Here is an 18,864-nt window from a genome sequence, read left to right as displayed (position 1 = left end):
TTGATACTTGATTTTCTTTAATTTAAAAAGTATCAAATAGAACTAAAAAAATCTCTAAAATGGGATCAACCAAGCATGGTATGGAGAAAATTGTGCGAGGAATCATGAATTACCGACTAAACTACCAGAGGAATATGGTCGAACAATTTAAATCGGTGAGAATTATTAAAAAAGAAATCTATCATCAGCGATATTGTTTCTACCAGTCTCAAGTTTTAGGCTGTTTGTTGATCCGTTTATTTACTCAAAAAATTAAGTTTCCACACTATTATTAATAAAATATTTTCACTTTAAACATATAGGGTTATTAACTGGTTAAAATATTTGGATTTTTTAATTACAATAGGTACCTATAGCATTTTGAAATTTATATATTTTTGTAATGAAATACACTTCTCTCAAGTCTTTTAAATTGTCCTAATTACAATTTTTTACTTCTAGGTTCGAGATAATCCAGTTCCCACTGCTGTATTCTTTACTTGTGTAGATTCTAGAATGTTGCCAACCAGGTAAAATAAGAATGAATTAATAAATGGAAAAAATAATCAAAGTATACCTACTAAAGGAATGATTTTACACACAAATTTTAAGATTCATGAATCATGTATAACTTATGAGTTTCCATGCAGCAGTACCTAATATAAATATTTAGGTTTACCCAGACACAGGTTGGCGACATGTTTATTGTTCGTAATGCTGGTAACATGGTTCCTCATAGCAGTAAGGTTCACAGTGTTCATACAAACAAACATACAATATTTTTTATCAATCATGTGGCTTTTATTATTGATCTAAGGGGAAAACACAATTACCGATAAGTTGATGTATATTTTCAATGATGAAACACAAAATTTGCTCCTTTGCATAATATAATAAATGGTTGAAACGCTTTGACACTCAATTTAATGAACCAACAATCACAATTTAATAAGATTCTCCAAAGTTGATATGCCAACGAAAAAGAAATGATATCCCATCATAAATTAAATTGAAATTTAAACATTTTCTTTGGAACCATTGGTCGAGTCCTTGCCATGTTAATATTAACCTTTTATCATTCTTTTCTGGTATTTAAATGGAAAATCGATATTGCATCATACTTTGCAATACAAGGGTCATTGACAGGTCAATGTACTGTTATGACAAGGACAATAGGTCAATAACAGGTCAATGTACTGTAGAATATTCCCCCTTAAATAAGTACCTATTCCTGTTTAAACATGTCTATTCTTGTCTTAAAATGGAAAATTCGATATTGCATCATACTTTGCAGTACAATAGGTTAATGACCGGTCAATGTACTGCAAGGACAAGTACATTAGGTCACTAGGCCAATAGGTCAATAGGTCAGTAGGTCAATAGGTCAAGGTAATGTTTGATATTCCCCTAAATAAAGTACCTATTTTTAATATTCCCCTGCAATACTATTTGGGGAACATCCATTGAATGTAAGGACTAAGGGAAAGCTTAAAGGGAAAGAATGGAGCTTCTTTCCTTCCAGAGGATTCTCCTGAGGGGATGCTAAATATGCTCTCTATGCGGTTCTCTCTGTAGTATATATAAAATCCAGAATTCCCAGTATGTCATGTCTATTCTTGGTTTACTCTCCATCTTCAAGCTTGGAAGTAATCATAAACCCTCACCATACTCACAGGCAAAATTATATTTAAACTATTTAATTACTTTAACTTTAACTTATCAATATGGATCCTATAACTTTACTTCTTGAAATGCCTGAAGTTGATTTAAATGCTATCTTTGAGGCTATACCTGAAAAGATAGATTCATCTTGCCAAACTGAGAATAATGTCATAGACTTTGACTCATTGGTTCCTTTAGGAAGATCTATTCAAATAGCTAATCTTATTGGTATGTGTCTTCAAGATAGGAAAGCACATAAAGGTTTTAAACCTGGCCAAGTAACTAAATTACTTAAGCTTGTTAAGAAAAGTCCAGCTTTGAAAGACTTTGAGCCCCTAATTAATGACATAAAGGATTTTACCCCAATGGAACTATCTCAGCTTTTATTCTTTACTGAATGCATTTGCTGCATAGAATAAACTTATAAAGATATGTTTAATTTAATGTTGTACATATTTATATTATTAATGTATATATCTAGTATTATTTCTTATTATGTAAAAGACAATTTGATGTGTAATTATTTAATTCATTTTACTATGCCAATAAAATCATAAAGTAATCAAGTTTTAATTCCTAATTTATATTAAAATTGTAACCCCAAAAACCGACCTATAAAACTAATTGTAGAGTAGCTTTGATTCTTTTAAGAATATAATTAGTTATAGAGTAGCTTCGTCAATTACAGACTTAAATAAGAATTATGGAGTAAAACTTTGCTTTATTTAAAAGCTACCTAGATAACCAACTCTTACCTGCACTTAGCTTTCCAGAAGAGCATTGTATAGGTCACATGGTCACTTTGATTCAGTTATCAGAAAATCACTGCCTAAAATAGATATAACTTGTTATATAGATATTAAACAATGGACTAAGGGAAATAGGGTATATATGTGAGACTAGCATCATAGACTAATATAGCTTAGATCAGACTATGAGCTTTTCTCATTAAGCACATGGACGAGTGGTTTCCAAATACAAAATCTGAACCAACCAATTGTTAAATTTAGTCTTAAGATAAATAGTTAAGTAAACGTGGCACTACGGAAACCGCCCTCGTGCCATCAGAAACTTTTGGGACTAGGGTTATAAACAGCCCCTCCCTCCCTGGGGTTTTGTACAATGTTACCCCTCATTGATGAGTAAGTATACTGTTAATGTTAAATTACTAATAATACCCAGGGAGTAAGGGAGGGGACAATGGGCAATTAATTCAATATAAGAGTTATCAAAGAAAGGGCATGAAATCCAGTTTAATCCAATAAATTTGTAGGAAATTATAAAGGGATTGTTAATTGAATAATAGATTTCAATAGCGTCATGTAAAGTGAAATCACAACTTGTTTTTGATGAAATATATTGAGGTTTTTTTGCGTGATTTTTATATTAAAAGATTATTGGACCCGGCCAGCTCCTAGCAAGAATATGACTGCCCCTTTTTATTCTGTTTATTTCCCTTGCCCCTTTACCCCTTCTCCCTTCTCCCCGTCTGCTACATTCCAAACTAACACAACGAGTGTTTATTTCCCTTCCCCCCCACTTCCCTTATCCCGTCTCCCCGTCTGCAATTTTCAAAACATACATAACGAGTAGCGGCATTCTATGCGCAAGTCCCCAAACTCAGTCAGAAACTGCTAAATTCTTGCACATTCCCTTTAAGCCAGTCCCCAAAGTCTGAGACTCCTAAAAATTGAATATTCGATCCATTGTCCCCTCCCTTACTCCCTGAATAATACCTCCCTTATAGCTCTATCAAATTACCGAAATCATTAACAGCCTTGTATGAATACTATGTACGTTAGGTCGACAAGACAGCTGTCGCAACCGAACCTGCCGTTCTGGAATTGGCCTGTGTACTTAATTCAGTAAGTTTTACAATTTATTGCATTATATGCCTGGATAAATTGGCAAAAAAGACAAACTTTTTAGATTATGAAAGTTAGACTTAATAGAATTCTTTAAAAAAAAACATTGACAATTTTTTAGGTAAAGCACGTGGTTGTGTGCGGTCATTCAGATTGCAAGGCTATTAATCTTCTGAATAGCTTGTACTCTGATCCTGATACTAGAGATTCTGCTGTAGCTACTGGTCCACTCAGGTATGATGACCATTAATATTCTTAATATTCTGTACTCTGATCCTGATACTAGAGATTCTGCTGTAGCTACTGGTCCACTCAGGTATGATGACCACTAATATTCTTAATATTTTGTACTCTCATCCTGATACAATATAATCTGCTGTAGCTACTGGTCCACTCAGGTATGAAGACCATTAAAAATCTTAATATTCTGTACTCTCATCCTGATACGATATTCTTATGTAGGTTCTAATCCACTCAGGTATGATGACCATTATTATTCCTAGTAGGTATTCTGTATTCTTAATATTCTGTACTTTGATCCTAATACAAGAGATTCTTCTGTAGCTACTGGTCCACTCAGGTATGATGACCTTTAATATTCTTAATATTCTGTACTCTCCTCCTGATACTAGAGATTATGCTGTAGCTACTGGTCCACTCAGGTATGATGACCATTAATATTCTTAATATTCTGTACTCTCCTCCTGATACTAGAGATTATACTGTAGCTACTGGTCCACTTAGGTATGATGGCCAATAATATTCGTAATATTCTGTACTCTCATCCAGATACATCTTTTTTTTCACGGTTTAGAAGTCAGTAATAATTTGGTGCTGATAAATAATTCCGTATCTTTACTATAACAAGATACAAAAAATTTTATATTTTAGTTCCTGGGTAACCCGCCATGGGGCTAGTACGATGGCCGAGTTTGAAAAGATAGAGAAAGCATTGTTCCGTCGTCCAATCCTTTTACATGCTGAAGATCCAAATAACAAGGTTCATTATCCATTATTTACATACTTATTATCTATATCAATTAAACGTTATCATTAAATAAAGGCATATATTTATGGAATGGCATTATAGAGCCCATACAATTGTTCGCTGACAGAGAGAAAAATAGGTTTAATTCCAACTGAATCTAAGTAAGATTAACCCAAAGATTTACATTTCTTTTATGGGGACTACTTTCTTCATAACTGAGCGGTTCATGTTTTTTTTCATTGAAATGTTGATAGGTAATAACATTATTCTTTTTCATTGGTTATCATAGGAAAACCTAAAAAAATTATCTTAGAATCAGTAGGTAATAAAAATGCATTTTAGCATAAATAAGACAAAAACTCAACTCACCCGGTCATTAGGTATAAAAAGCGTGTTTTAAAAGCAGTAACATTTTTGAAATCTCCATAATACACCAGTTAAACATCTGACAAATGAGAGAAAGCGCCATCCTGAAATGTAAGTTTTGTGCGTCTCTATTTTGCAGATAGGGTTTGTGAATCCTTGTAAATTAAAGGTTTTGTGATGAAATAATATCTTATCCATTTTTATTGTTTCTTCGACTTTCTCGAGGCCTTTGATAGTCAATTGATGGTTCTTCTTGGTTATCTAAAACAAGAGAGCATTACTGATTAGCGCAGAGTTTTGTAACTAAATGTTTAACTTTGACTAATGAGAAAATATAAATAAATGGATGATTGTAATAACTCAGTTCCCCGCATTTGTTGATGTTGATGAGAAGTACAGCATCAATGACAAGATTTCTATGGTGAACACTCTAGTCCAGGTTCAAATACTAAACAGCCATTTTCTATATTTGGATTCTAAATATTTCAAAACCAGAAGTTGTATCAATTGTAGGATTTTTTTTAAGGTACATATTTAGACATTTTCTGGAATTACAGAAAAGTTAGGTATTGTTTTTAACTTTTTATGTAATTTACAAGAGGCTGACTCCCTAGAGGGCACTTGAGGTGGTGAGGGGTTGAATTGAAAAAAAGGGAGATTTTTTGGAGGAGGGGGGTTGTCGACCACCTTCCATTATTATTTTTTTCTTCAAGGCGAAAAAATTCTTTCCTAGGGGCGATTTCTCTTGGGAGGGTGGTGTTATCCTCTCCTAAAATTATAAATCTTCCCATGACCAATGAAAAGCTACACATTGTGTAGGAGAACCATATCGGTTTAGCGGTTAGCGAGATCCTTCGATACACACACACAGAGATCCTGTTACTTTATTATGAGTATATTTAAAGTCTTGTAAGAAAAACATTTAAATGTAAGTTTTGAATGTAATATTTGGTGTAATATTTTAAAGAAAATATGGATCGTTTTGTATAAACACATGTCATAACCAGATGCAGAACGTAACCTCGTATCCCTTTATGCACAGCTGTTTGAGGGATGGTCGTACACACATACATGCTTTATGGTAAGTTCAAAGTTTTAGGAATTCTTAAGGTAATTTAAAATTCAGTTGCACAGGGTTTACATATCTACTGGCTTAGTCTCCCATTTAAGAAAAATAGTTTTTCCCTTTTTTGCATGTGTTTCAATACATATATTATCTTTTTTACTCCCCTAAGACAAAATATTAAAAAGAACTGCCTTCTTTTTTTCCTCTTTATGTTGAATCGATATGCAAGCCACAGCTAACAACACAACACATTTTACATTTCAAGATATGTTACCTACTATTATATTTTAAATCTGTTTTATCAAATTGAAATAATAATATTAATTTCATAGGTTTGATGTTTATACTGGAGAAGTGCATTGTTTCTCTCGCAAGGCAAAGATGATAGATTTTAAAAGAAGCGCAGCTACTCTTTTTTAAGCCTTTTGAAGTCCTTTTTATGCTTTTATGATTATGGACTTATTCCTCCAAAATACTAGCACTTACCAAGAATAGGACAATGGATGATAAATAACTTTCCCCTCAGTTTATTTCTAAATATCTGTTATTGGTAGCTTGAAAGTTGAAGAAACTAGGTGGAAGATATTTAAGGTTTGTAGAGTACTCATTTGGATCTGAAGACTGAAATTTTTTTCTCTTTAGGTATTTATTATACCGTTTTGAAACAATTACATATTGTGTTTTTTAATTTGTGCTGTCTTATTGTATTTTAAAATATTATCCTTGAAGGAGAAGACCTTTATTCCTGTGAATGAGAACACAGTTGAGGAGATAATTAAGGAACTTAACGAGTCTGCGGCAAGGTTATCATTTTCTTTAACAAGGATAAAGGTGTTCCAGTAAAATAAAGTAATAAATACAGTTATAAACATCCTAGAAAGTTTCGAATTTATCTACCTATACATTCGCACAAACAGGTGTTAACAAAAATTCGTTATATTTGCTATTTTTTTTTTGTCAAAAAGGGAAAAGTAGGTTGCGGGTAAAATCCGTAAATGTGTGTGTTTTAAGGCTTAAAAATAGTAGTAGAACGATGAAATCCACTAAATATGTGTATTTCTTATTGAAAAGAACTATAGACATTTTTTTTTAATGTAACATAATTTTTTATCGTTCTACTAGGTACTGTTTTTTACTTAAACCACACAACCTTTACGGATTTTACCCGCAATCTTTTTTTACCTTTGTCAGGTGCCGTCATTTTGTTTACTTTTTAAAGCGTTTGATTTTAATAAATGGATAGAAATATTTCAAAAAATGAAAATATGCGGGTTTTTTTGAATCAGGTATATTATGTAAATACAATGAGAAGGGGAGAGATTATTAGAATATTATTAAATACTACATATACATAATAATATACTTGTTTCTTTTTAGATTCAAAGTTGGAAAAAACGGATCTGAAATTAATATGAATGGGTAAGTTATTTTTTTTTGTATTAGAAGTGGAGCCAGAAATTTTGACATACTCCTTAATTGAAAACCAAGGGGGTTTATTTCAGACCTTAGGACGGGTGAAATTTTGTTTTTTTAAATCGAACTGATGAAATAAAGTTACAGTGAACAGTTCCTATGAATATTTAATGAGGTGGATGTGGGGTATTCTGAATATAATTTTTTATGTTTAATTCAGAAACGAAGACGATGTACAGCTGCAGGCGAAGCGAATGCTTCACACAGCTAAAGATGCCGCGCATGTTTGTGATGCAAATTGTAAACATGACTAGAGTTTTATATCAACCAGAACAAATACAGGTTTTAGAATAGTATTACTTATTAGTTTGAAGAAAAATAACTTTAATATTGAATGACATTAAAAATTAAAATATGTCACTATGATGTTATTATATCCTTCATGGTGAAAGTTTCATGTTTGAAAATTTGTACACTTGACAAAATTATAAATTTTTATCCTGTTTTTGTTTTTTATTTGGTGTTATTACAATTGCATTTTTCCTGCCAGTGGTGCCTGGGCGAGATTTTAAGAATCTCAGAAAATAAATGTTCTGTTCTTCACTAATCATTTGATTTTATGTTTTGGGAAATAGAAAAATAAGAAATTGTGCGATTGTGCACAGTCAAGCATCCTAGTTTTAATTTAAGTAGAAAAGTAAGCATTAACTTAGTAATAATACAGGAAATAGAGAATTTGATTTAGACAAACAATTCTAAGTGAAAATTTCCCCACAAACCTCTTTCCTAATCTCTCCTCTTCTTACCCACTTCCCTTCAGCTGCATTAAAAACAAGTTCTACGCCAACAAAATATCTAATTTTCGGTAATTTCAAATGGAATTGATTGTCTGAATCACAGTTTCTGGTAATTATGTATAAGTAAAACTAATGTATTGTACAAAATAATTAGTTTAACATATCCAAGAAAACTGGAGGCCTCCATATATATTATCAAGTACACTATACCAATAATATTTTTGTTTGCATATTTTTTAAAAATAGAATGAAAGAAAAGATTGATATTTCATTGTAGAAAACTACCGTCCCATGAACTATTTGTCTATTACACTTGATAAAAAAAAATATTTTTTTTATGTCATAAATTTTTAATTTGTGCTGTGATTTTCTTGTTTACAGATTTATTTACACGTAGTAATTTAATCTTTTATTGTTTTTGATTTCAATTTATATCTCTTCACATGATTTGTCCATACAAACCAAACAAAAAATATTATTAGCAGCAGAATAATTACAATTAGTAATATTTTCTTTTGACAAAGGAGTTGAAAATCCTAAATTTCAAATTATATGTTCTAAAAATGAAAAAAAATATTTTGAGTTACCAATGAAGGCCCGTCATATAGACGCAGTATATGTTATTTCATTGCTGCCAAAATATTTAGATGTTTTACAATTTTATGTTTTCTTAATATACATAATTTAATTTTAAAACCTTTTAAATGTTTCATAAAAAAACATCGTCAAAATTAAAATTGCATGACACTAACATTAAGTTTATGTACATACCTAGTTTTTTTAAAAATATGTTTGCTGAAGAAAAATTATTTTTTTTTTGTATGAACATAAACATCTGGTTAAACATGTGTTGTAGCAAATTAAAGTGTTTAAATAAAACAGCTAAGAAATACAATATTCTATATATCTTGGTCTAAATGCTGAAAATAAGCAAGATAAAATGTTGTACTTATATATTATTCAGAGCTGGATCTTTAAAATATTTATTGCTGCCAACTGTCACTGTCAGTGCTGCCAATAAAACATGTATCTTTAAATCAAAATGGCAGTTGTGATCGGAAACACCTTGAAAACACCCACCTGCTCAGTGGCAGTGGTCATTTTGCGATGCCAGTGAGCCGGTGGGTGTTACCAAAGTGTTTCCTGGTTCAACATTGCCATTTTGATTTAAAGATACATTGTAATTTAAAGATCTCTATTAGGTGAGCCGCTCTCAAAGAGGCATCGGCAGTGGGATCGCTGTGATTTAAAGATCCTGCTCAGATGTTAAATTTTTTTTTACAAATAAACAATTTTGCAAGAACTCTTAATATTATTAAGGCTTTCATATAAATACACAAAGGCTTTCTATTTAGTACACATTGAATTAATATCTAAACTGTTACTTGTTGCTAAGCATAAATTGTATTATAACGCAATATTATAGTTATCCAAATACGTAGTACTTAAATATATTTTAAAGTGATTAGTCTCTATTATTTCTAACATTTTACTTCAGATATTTAATCAAAATTATTATATCATTGTTTTTACCAGAATCTTAAGTTAAAACTTAAATTTAGAAAAAAATAGATGGTGCTTAATAGAAATATAACATTGTCATTAATCATTGCCTAGTCTTAAATACCTCTAAATAAGTAGATCTTTAAAATAACATATGTAGTATTAATATGCATTATTTTTTATAAAATTACAAAAGACCAATATTTTATTGTAACATTTATATTATTGTCTAAGTCTATGTATAGATTTTATTGATATTCGCATTTTATATAGTTAACAGATGATTTTATATTGAACAAAAAGTTACAGAAAAGTTAAGAATGTCTGACGCTGCCGCCGAAGCACAAGAATTGAAGGGAGGCCATGCCCCAGCCGTCAAGGTAACCTAAATAAAAATAGAATAAGATATGAATCATATTAATATTATATTTAATTTAATTTCTTGCTTTTGATGAATCATTTTGCCTTTTTTACCATATCAGCATTGCAACAATTTTTGTGATGCCTATCTGTCTGTCATTTATTGCTGTTATGCTTATGTTAAATACTGCTGTAAGCGTCATTCATTACTCTGAATTAATTCGGGACACCTGCCATTCTCCGCGAGGGTGAGGTTAGTAAAAAGAGTAGCTCCTTTGAGACGGCGGGTAAAGTACTTGTACTTCAGCATAGAGCTTGAGCTGGCCCTGGTGGCTAGCATACAAAAGTGTAACGTCCTATTACTTATGTCTAAATAAACACTAAGAAACTATGGCTACACACACACCCTACCTCATCAATTACCTTATGAAACTATCTCTTTAGGTTGGAGGTATGCGTGTAGTGCAGCACAAGCTGCCCAAAGCAGAGGAGAAGGCTGCTGCCAAGCCAACAGAGGAAGAGGTATTATAATATTTTTATCAGCGAAGCTACTTTATAATTAGAAATGTGCGTGATTTTTCGGTTCCTTTTCAAGATAGTCTGCGTGGGAAGATTTCCTATATACCAATGAGCATTCAGTATATATTTTACTTATTTAAGATATCTGGGTACAATAAATAGTAATTGGTGACCAAACAGTCTAGTCAAATTCCCCCCCCCCACCCCACCCCTGCATTATTTGAGATAAAATTTAGGAAATAGGAACCCCCTTCTTATTTTCAGTTTATTGTAAAAAAAAAAGATAGGGGGGCAGTGCTCTATATACACGTTGAGAAAAAGCATCCAATAACTTTTCGAAAATGAAGGTTGAGGAATTTGGAGAGGATGCAAAGAAAGAGGAGAAGAAGGATGTTGTTGTCTCAGGAGCAGTAATAGGTAAAGTAAATTCATAGTATTAGCTCATTAAGCCGCTGCGGTCAGCACGGGTGTATATTTTGTATATAGTATGTGGAAGGATTCTGAAAATATTTTTCCCCCATTCCCCTCCCTCCTTGGCCAAAAAAAACTAGTAGGGGGGAAAACTGAAATATTTTGCATCTGAAAAAATATTTAACTTGTGCAGAATATACACCCCTGGTGTAATGTCAAACAGCTCAGAAGGTAGACGAGTATGTAACCTTCAGGAGAAGTAGAAATAAAATTTTTTGTTGGGACAAAAAACAAACTAATACAAAAACGGACGTATCCATATTAGATCATATTAAGATGTTGTAGAACTTAGCAATATTCTGTATAGCATAAGTGATGGATTTTAGTAAGATTATTAAACATTGATAGATTTTCCTACTACCTAACTAATAAACTATTGATGTGAACTTTAGCTGAGGCCAAGGCCTTCCCGGAGAGCGCCGTAAAGTCCTTCCACGAGAAGCCAGTTCCCACCCACCAGATGGCCACCAGCCCCAAGCCAAAGATCATCCAGCAGCCAAAGAAATAGGCAAGGTCACATGGTTGTTTGATTTGGGTTTTTGTAACAAATTTATCTTCATGCCCCTTTTTTATTTCCTCATGGAATTTATTCAATTCTAAAACTGTTTTATAAATCTAAAAGTACACATGAACAATCCTAGATTAATTTACTCGCAGGTAGTGGAAAATTAAATTCACATAGATTTCAGTATTGAGCTTTATGTATTTTGTCTACAAATGAATTGGTATAAGCATTGGCAGGAAGTTTTGTTCAAATTCAATACCAAATATGTCTACTTTACATATCACTAGCGGCTTCGCCCCTGGAAGTCTCTATGGGCACTTAAGGTAGGAGGGGGAAAAGTCGACTTTATCCCAATTTAAATTTGAGCTTCAAAAAAGTAAAAAAATATTTTTTGGGGGGAGGGGGGTGAAGATAACCTCCTCAAAAATAGTTTAAAACCTTCCAAGACCTATCAGAAGCTTCAATGTAAAGGAGAACAATAATGGTTCAGCGGTTAGCGAGATCCTTCGGGACAGACAAAAAACGCTTACTTCTTTATATAATAGGATTGTACACACCTGACCCGTAATAATAACGAGGTTAAAAATCGATAATTTACTGGCTTTAATTTCATAGGTATTTTACATTTTTTGTCTGGCACAATCAATGTTTATTGTCTGTGATAAGAAATGATGATTAAGTCAGAAATAGTTGGTAATTGGTAGGGAGGGAAAACTTCTTTCTGAAAGTGGGAAATTAGCCTAAAACATCACAGGACTAATATCATTATGTATATTTGAAAAGCATAACCATAGCTGTTCAGTGGTTAGCGCGATCTTAAAGTACGAACAGACATTTTTTTACATTGAAAGACAGATTTTACTAATGACATTAAGTAGATTAATTTTACTCAACAACCAACCAAATTTTAAAAAAGACTGGATATCAGATTCATCTCTCTCTGGAATACCTCGCCCAACTCTACCTACTGCTGATTCTGAACCACCAAGTTTATGTGCAAATAGTGTAGTTTCCACCTACCAAGAATAAAGGGATGGACTCTTTGACAAATAAGCAATTTACTTCTAAATTAAAAATTTCACTTAAAAGCCAATATTATTCCTTTAAAATCATGAGAGAAATTATCATAATCTAATATTTTTTCTCATATAAATCATTGCTAAGTCCATCTTTGTTCAACCTATTCCTTTATTCCTGAAAGTTAAAAATTGAATCTTTATATCATTTTGCTCAATAAATAATTACCAAATGTAGTGTGTATACATTTCCGCATTGTATCTGTATATCGTCCATATTTGCTTTAAGATACTATGGCAATTTAATTAGACGAGTTAAAGAAAAAAAGGAGTAAGGGGTGATTTGTGTTGTTATAATAACTTATGGGTTTGATATTTGGAATGTGTTAGAAATGCGGAAATAAATGCAAACTACAAAATGTATAGTATACCAACCAATCACACTGATGCACATAAATTAAGCATGTTTCTTTATTTTCAATGGCCATTGCATTTTGAGCCATTTGGTTCGTTTTAATGTATATATAAAAATGAAAAATTTAAATGATTATTTCTGATTTGGATTGCTCTTATAGACAATTCAATTTTATTTTTGTATTATAAAAAACGTTTAAAAATCAAAAAAAAAATGTATTATTTTTTCATTATATTTTTATGTTTTGTCTATGATTCCTGTGTAATATGTATTATGATTTTTATTAAAGACATTTACTTACCTTTCATTTAATTGTGGCATTTTATTTCAAGTTTTCTATGTGATAAAAAAAAATAAAATATAAAAAAATCTTTCTGCATTATATATTTTAACTTAACATTTTTACAGAAGATTTAGCAATTGTGATGATAGTTTGCATTTTTCATCTTATATTTGAGAGAATAGTTTCTTGTACTTTCTATTTTTGTTTCAAATAAATGCATTTTTCTCTTCTGGATCTAGAAAATAAGGTTTTTCCTCTTCGTGTCAAGTTTAAATACAGGGATCAGGGATATTGCATTGGGAAGTTATTAGAAAATGACCATCTTATAATTACCAAACTCAAATTTTTTAAGGGGACCGGAATTTTTTTACCAGTTTTATTCTTCATGTTTACGATGATTTCTACACATGATAAATAGATTACATGCTTAATACCTATTGCGTTCAATCATAGAAATGTTTTTTTAGAACTACACCCAACAATTTTGTCATTTTTAAAATTCCATTGCAATATCCTTGTAAAAAATCCCTAATTTTTTTTTCAGTTAAAGTTTTTCAGAGGTGCCTAAAATGGTGGTGAGATCTTACGATGACGAGATGCAGTATGTTGAGCGGGTCAATGACCACTGCTGGAGGATTAAAAAGGGCTTCCAGCCAAATATGAATGTCGAGGTCTGTTTTAGTCAATCATGTCTTATTTTAACAGTCCATAGCTGTGTTTTCTTAGATTTTTACCGACATTGATATAGGTCAAACTATTTTGTAAGTTGGCCTTTAATGGAATAGCCATAGTTGTTATGGTTTTGACCAAAGTCTTCATGGGATAGGTTGAAACACATCTATAGCCAATAGGGCCAGTTCAAGTTACACATGAGAGCTCCTCATAATTACCTCGCCTAGTATCGCAGATGTGAAAGTCTCAGATTTTATACAATTTTTTTAACAACTACTTTTTCCTAACAATTTCTGAATCTTATCATACTTGTTTTGTTACGAGATGAAAGAACAAAGGAAGTTATTTTGTATCCTTTGATGTTATGCTTCATAAGATATCATATCATCGTATAATTATGCAATTGTGTAAAACAGGAATGTTGGAATAAACTAAAACCGCATATCATACAAAGCGAGTTCAATACAAAGTTATTTAAACTTTATTATATTTTTAAAAACAATGCAATGTCAAGTCAATTTGTAAATCATTGTTCTACAAGAAGTTAGACTCTGGTATTCTGTAATATACCTATAAGGGGAGAAAAAAGGGAAGGGGGTTGTTTGTGGGGGAAAATTTCACTTAGAATTGTTTGTCAGAATCACATTCCCTTTTAACTGAAAAAAAGTATTTATTCTCGTTATTCTAAATCTAAAACGATGGCCCCTATGAAGTTTGTCTGTCGGTAACGTTCGTCTGTCCGTTACACACAAGAATATATAGTTTTCAGTGACCAGACTTGAACTGGGTTCTTTTTAAAAAAAGTATCAGTAGTTGAATCACTAAAGTTATTTTGTAAAGAAATCTTTCAAAATCACATAAAAAAATCTTCAAAAATTAGAAAAATCTTTTGTTATTTACGCTACTATGATTTTAGAACAATTTTACTCCATAGAAAACTGTGTACAAAATAAAATTTGGTAATATGGCTTTGTTACCTCATTCACCGATACTTTTTTTTTCAAGAATCGAACTGTAATTTCTTTAAAAGATTGCCGCCTTACAGGTTGCCTATAAGAAAATATCTACTTACAGGGTGACCACTATGTACGTTATGTTCAATATGTTCATATTGAACACCACTTTTAGGTTTTTTGGTACTTTTTGTTCGTTATTGATTTTTGTGTACAATATGAACATTTCAGCATACGTTATTGTACGTTTTTCTGTAATGTATGATTAGTATTAGTTATCATTAGGTAATGTATTTGTATTTCATAAAAACTACAAAAAAATTTCTCCGCGCTTCGCGCGCCATTTTACCAATTTATCCTGGGATTTATGACGTAATGGTGAAGCTTCCATAAAATAAAAAAACATAACCTAATCAAGCATTTCAGTAAATATAAAAAAAATTCCTCTAAACCAATTACAAACCTTATCAGGACATATAAGAAGTTACATTTTAAAAGAGTATGATATTTGTTCATCAGTTAGCAAGATAATTTTTAGTTAATATTTATGTTTTCTTGTACTTATAGGAATGAGATACTACTTTCTATAATACAAAGTAGAACAATGTCTGTCTATCTATCCGTCTTTCTTAGGCTTAAGATCTCGGTAACAACTGAACCAATTGGGTTCTACTCTTCAGGTAATATACCTACTGGCCCTGTTGTGGTTTTAGGCAAAGAATCCCCACCTCCAAAAAAAAATTCTTTTTCTTTTTGTAAAATATAACAAGTAAGTGAGTTGGGGAAACTCCCTTAAAAAAAAACTTTACAATACCTCTTTTGGCGATGCTCCTATAGAGGCTAGGGGCGAAGATGCTTGAATATTTAATCGTACTTAAATAAATGAATATAAACCTCATTATTAGTTGGTACTATTTACATAATTAAATTGGAGTAAATTTTTTTAGGGGAGGTAATTAAGGGGGGTAGTTAACACCCAAAACAGATTTTAGGGGGGTAGAAAAATTTCCGGCGCGTTTCGCACGCCATTTAAAGATTTATTGTAATTTACATAAACTTTCAATAATGTCTTCCCATATATTTTATATGATATTATGTAAATGAGAAATTTAAACAACTGTGATTTTTTTCAGATCAAAATGTAGAATATGATTTTGATATTTTATAGTTAAAGGGTTTTTTCCTTAATTTGAATCCAAAAGTTGATATAATGTATAATACTTTCTATAAATACTAGCGGAAAGACATCATTCTACTTTGTATTATAGATATACTAGTGGTTTCGCCCCTTCGGTTTTTAGGGGGGGTATTTTCATTTTCTTTGGAGAGGGGGGGTTGTGGGTATTCCACCCCCCAAGAAAATAGCTTAAAACCATCCTAGGACCAGTAGGTATATTCCCTGAAGAGTAGAGCCCAATCGGTTCAGTGGTTACTGAGATCTTAAGCTTCAGACAGACAGACATCGTACTACTTTGTATTATAGATGTAAATGTGTTTTATAGTACGTTATTGTACGTTATTTTTTCAAAAAATGTACATTATTGTGTTCATTGTAATTTTTTTGTAGTACGTTATTTTCAATATTAATATCAAAAAGGCGGTGGTCGCCCTGTACTTATGACAGCAAAGGACGAAGCCAATGCACTAGTTAACCAAATAATATTAGAAATGGTTTGCTGTAGGCACCTTAATATTATTGTCAAAAATTTGAAATTTTCTAGGGCGTTTTTTACGTTAACAGCCACCTTGAGAAACTTATGTTTGAAGAGTTACGGAATGCCTGCAGACCCGGAATGGTGGGAGGCTCTCTACCTGGCATGAAACAGATTGCTAATGTGGCCGCTCTTCCAGGTATAGAAAGCTGCCATACTTTTACCTACCTACATCTTGAGAGTGAGGTCCTATTTTAGACTTCACGATAATTCACTGGCCTTAGTGTATCTTTCATTTGAACTAAAGGATTTTAGGTTTCAACCAAATAGGTCTTTCGTTGCACAAGTCCTAAATAGTTGGCCTCTTTATGAGCCATGGCATTCCCTCCTGCCCTAACCTTTAGTGTCACGGGCTGGACGTTCACGTGTTAGCAGTAGGTACAATTTTTAACATCTCCAGTGAGACGAGATTGGTCTAAACCCGACAGCTACCGCATAAATGCCGCGTTAGGTGCTTAATACAATTAATTGGAGACACTATAAAGAGAATAAAAGCTATTTTAATTTAACAATAGATTTTAATTTTTTTGTTCTAGGTATTGTTGGTAGGTCTGTAGGTCTGCCTGATGTCCATTCTGGATATGGATTCGCTATCGGAAATATGGCGGCTTTTGATATGGAGGTAACTGTCTTAACCTCTTTTCGAGGAAGCTTTGTGTTTATCAAGTTCAAAATTAATTCCTTACCTTTATCCTAAAACTAAGCGCAAATGTCGTCTTTTTTGACTTTCCTTCAGTAATAGACGCGGCATGGAATGTTTATATGCGCCCACGTTTTTCACTTTTGAATGAGATATGAGAGTGTGAAGATTTCGGAGAACAAAATTGGGCCTATCATTGGTCTCATAGTGTGTGAACGACCCTAGTATATCAGGGATTTGAAACCATAAGAGCTTCAGGTAGAATTTGTTATTTTTACTAAGAAGTATGGTGTATAGGACGATTATATGTAGTTTTAAAAAGGCTTTAGCCAGCTAAGCATGAAACTTAATTATGATTAATATATGTTTTAGTAATTTTTATGTGCCTTATTGTTGCATTTAACAATGATTTATTAAACCAAATAATTTTCCTTTAAAGCCAAAGTTTCCAAAGATTTTTTTACCGTAGAGAAAAATGATTTTTAAAAAGCAAATAAGATTACGTGGTTATAAATAACTGGAATTATGAACTAATTGATATTGTAATTTCAGGTCTTTGAAATAATTTCATCAATAAATCTATATTCAAACCTGCTGTTGAAACTTGATGGTTCCTGGTATTGGGGGTTTGTATGTTCGCCAACTGATCTCGTGAACTTCCCGCTAATTCGGAAGTCAAGCTCAACCAAAGTGTCATGGTTGAGACAATTTCAAAGGACTTGAAGTTTAGGCGTTAGCAAATTTCAAAGCCTCAAAGTTTGATGGAGCTGCACAAGCGAATTTCAAAGGAATGGAGTTTGAAGGAGCTGCACAAGCGAATTTCAAATAACCTGATGGTTGAAGGCGCTGCACAAGCAATTTCAAATGGTTCTGAGGAATAGGCATTAGCATTCTTCAAAGAATCTGAAGAATAGGCGTTAGCATTCTTCAATAAATCAATAGCATATAGTGTATTGATGAAAAAAAACATTGACAATTTTTCTGTGAAATAATTACCTAGTGAATCAATATGGTGCTCACTAAAAAGCAGAAAATTGAGCGAGCTATCGCTATTGGCAATGAAAGGCTAGAGGTGTTTGACGAACAGATAAAAGTGTTTTATGAAAATCTAAAAGCCTGCCAAAGTTTTAGTTCATGTGAAAATGTGAATTTAAAATCAATTCGTGACATTTTTAGTGAGGTCAAGGACCAATCTGACCTAATAAAAAGTCTAAAACCTGCCGTGGATACTAGTGAGCTGCGCGAGTTCAAGCGTGATTTGGATGAAGCTAGTGAGCAGAAAACTGTTGCAGATAAAGTTTATGCGTCATTGGAGCAGTGTACAAAAATTCTGTACTGGCTTGACAATGATTCAGACGACGCGAGGTCAAGCACTGTCGCCAGGAACCTCGACGTCATTGAGAAGGTGAAGATGGACATGGGAGTGCTTAAAATTTCCATGGAGTTGCGCCAAGAAGTACGTGATATGTACCGAAGGCTTAGAGAGATGGAACGTCGTTCATCTAATTTGGATGAGAGTGGGACACCTGCCATTCTCTCCAGAAGTATGTCTGCCGTGGATATTCGGAGTTCCAACCCGCAGTATGGGCGCTGGGACAACAGTTTGTTGCCGTCGTTCGACGGTACTGACACGGATTACCCAAACTTTAAACAGGTCTTTAAGGATCTATGCTCTGGTT

At 32.5% G+C, this 18,864-nt stretch overlaps 3 protein-coding genes across 3 annotated transcripts in view; all 3 read left to right on the top strand.

Moving 5' to 3' along the window:
* The first annotated feature begins 15 nt into the window (after positions 1-15).
* Positions 16-8,036, top strand: CAHbeta (carbonic anhydrase beta). Its single transcript, XM_080150736.1, has 12 exons — positions 16-155; positions 442-509; positions 653-725; positions 3,444-3,506; positions 3,628-3,740; positions 4,398-4,506; positions 5,225-5,299; positions 5,868-5,941; positions 6,259-6,301; positions 6,656-6,729; positions 7,304-7,345; positions 7,560-8,036. Exons 1-12 carry the CDS (start codon positions 60-62, stop codon positions 7,651-7,653), a joined length of 924 nt encoding a protein of 307 aa, XP_080006862.1. The 5' UTR covers positions 16-59; the 3' UTR covers positions 7,654-8,036.
* Positions 8,037-8,489: 453 nt separating this feature from the next.
* On the top strand, positions 8,490-13,441 carry LOC145311764 (death-associated protein 1). Its single transcript, XM_080150750.1, has 5 exons — positions 8,490-10,019; positions 10,444-10,521; positions 10,866-10,935; positions 11,382-11,497; positions 12,411-13,441. Exons 1-4 carry the CDS (start codon positions 9,960-9,962, stop codon positions 11,495-11,497), a joined length of 324 nt encoding a protein of 107 aa, XP_080006876.1. The 5' UTR covers positions 8,490-9,959; the 3' UTR covers positions 12,411-13,441.
* A 304-nt stretch (positions 13,442-13,745) lies between these two features.
* RtcB (RtcB RNA ligase) overlaps positions 13,746-18,864 on the top strand; it is a 28,876-nt gene continuing 23,757 nt past the window's right edge. Inside the window, exons 1-3 of the mRNA XM_080150729.1 lie at positions 13,746-13,879; positions 16,555-16,684; positions 17,082-17,167. Of these exons, the coding sequence (XP_080006855.1) occupies positions 13,778-13,879; positions 16,555-16,684; positions 17,082-17,167 (318 nt within the window). The 5' untranslated portion in view covers positions 13,746-13,777. The remainder of the gene's footprint in view (positions 13,880-16,554; positions 16,685-17,081; positions 17,168-18,864) is intronic.

Source organism: Acartia tonsa, chromosome 2 (genome assembly GCF_053477335.1).
Source record: "Acartia tonsa isolate MP-2025a chromosome 2, ASM5347733v1, whole genome shotgun sequence".
Classification (NCBI taxonomy): Eukaryota; Metazoa; Arthropoda; class Copepoda; order Calanoida; family Acartiidae; genus Acartia; species Acartia tonsa.
The sequence above is the reverse complement of the archived record's forward strand: the minus strand, read 5'-3'. Positions and strand labels throughout refer to the sequence as shown.

Excerpts from the sequence above, each read along its gene's own strand:
- CAHbeta (XM_080150736.1), top strand. The coding sequence starts at position 60 with ATGGGATCAACCAAGCATGGTATGGAGAAAATTGTGCGAGGAATCATG. Across the intron at positions 156-441 it reads TGGTCGAACAATTTAAATCG|GTTCGAGATAATCCAGTTCC; the intron begins GTGAGAATTATT and ends TTTTACTTCTAG. Across the intron at positions 510-652 it reads TCTAGAATGTTGCCAACCAG|GTTTACCCAGACACAGGTTG; the intron begins GTAAAATAAGAA and ends ATAAATATTTAG.
- LOC145311764 (XM_080150750.1), top strand. The coding sequence starts at position 9,960 with ATGTCTGACGCTGCCGCCGAAGCACAAGAATTGAAGGGAGGCCATGCC. Across the intron at positions 10,020-10,443 it reads GCCATGCCCCAGCCGTCAAG|GTTGGAGGTATGCGTGTAGT; the intron begins GTAACCTAAATA and ends CTATCTCTTTAG. Across the intron at positions 10,522-10,865 it reads CCAAGCCAACAGAGGAAGAG|GTTGAGGAATTTGGAGAGGA; the intron begins GTATTATAATAT and ends TCGAAAATGAAG.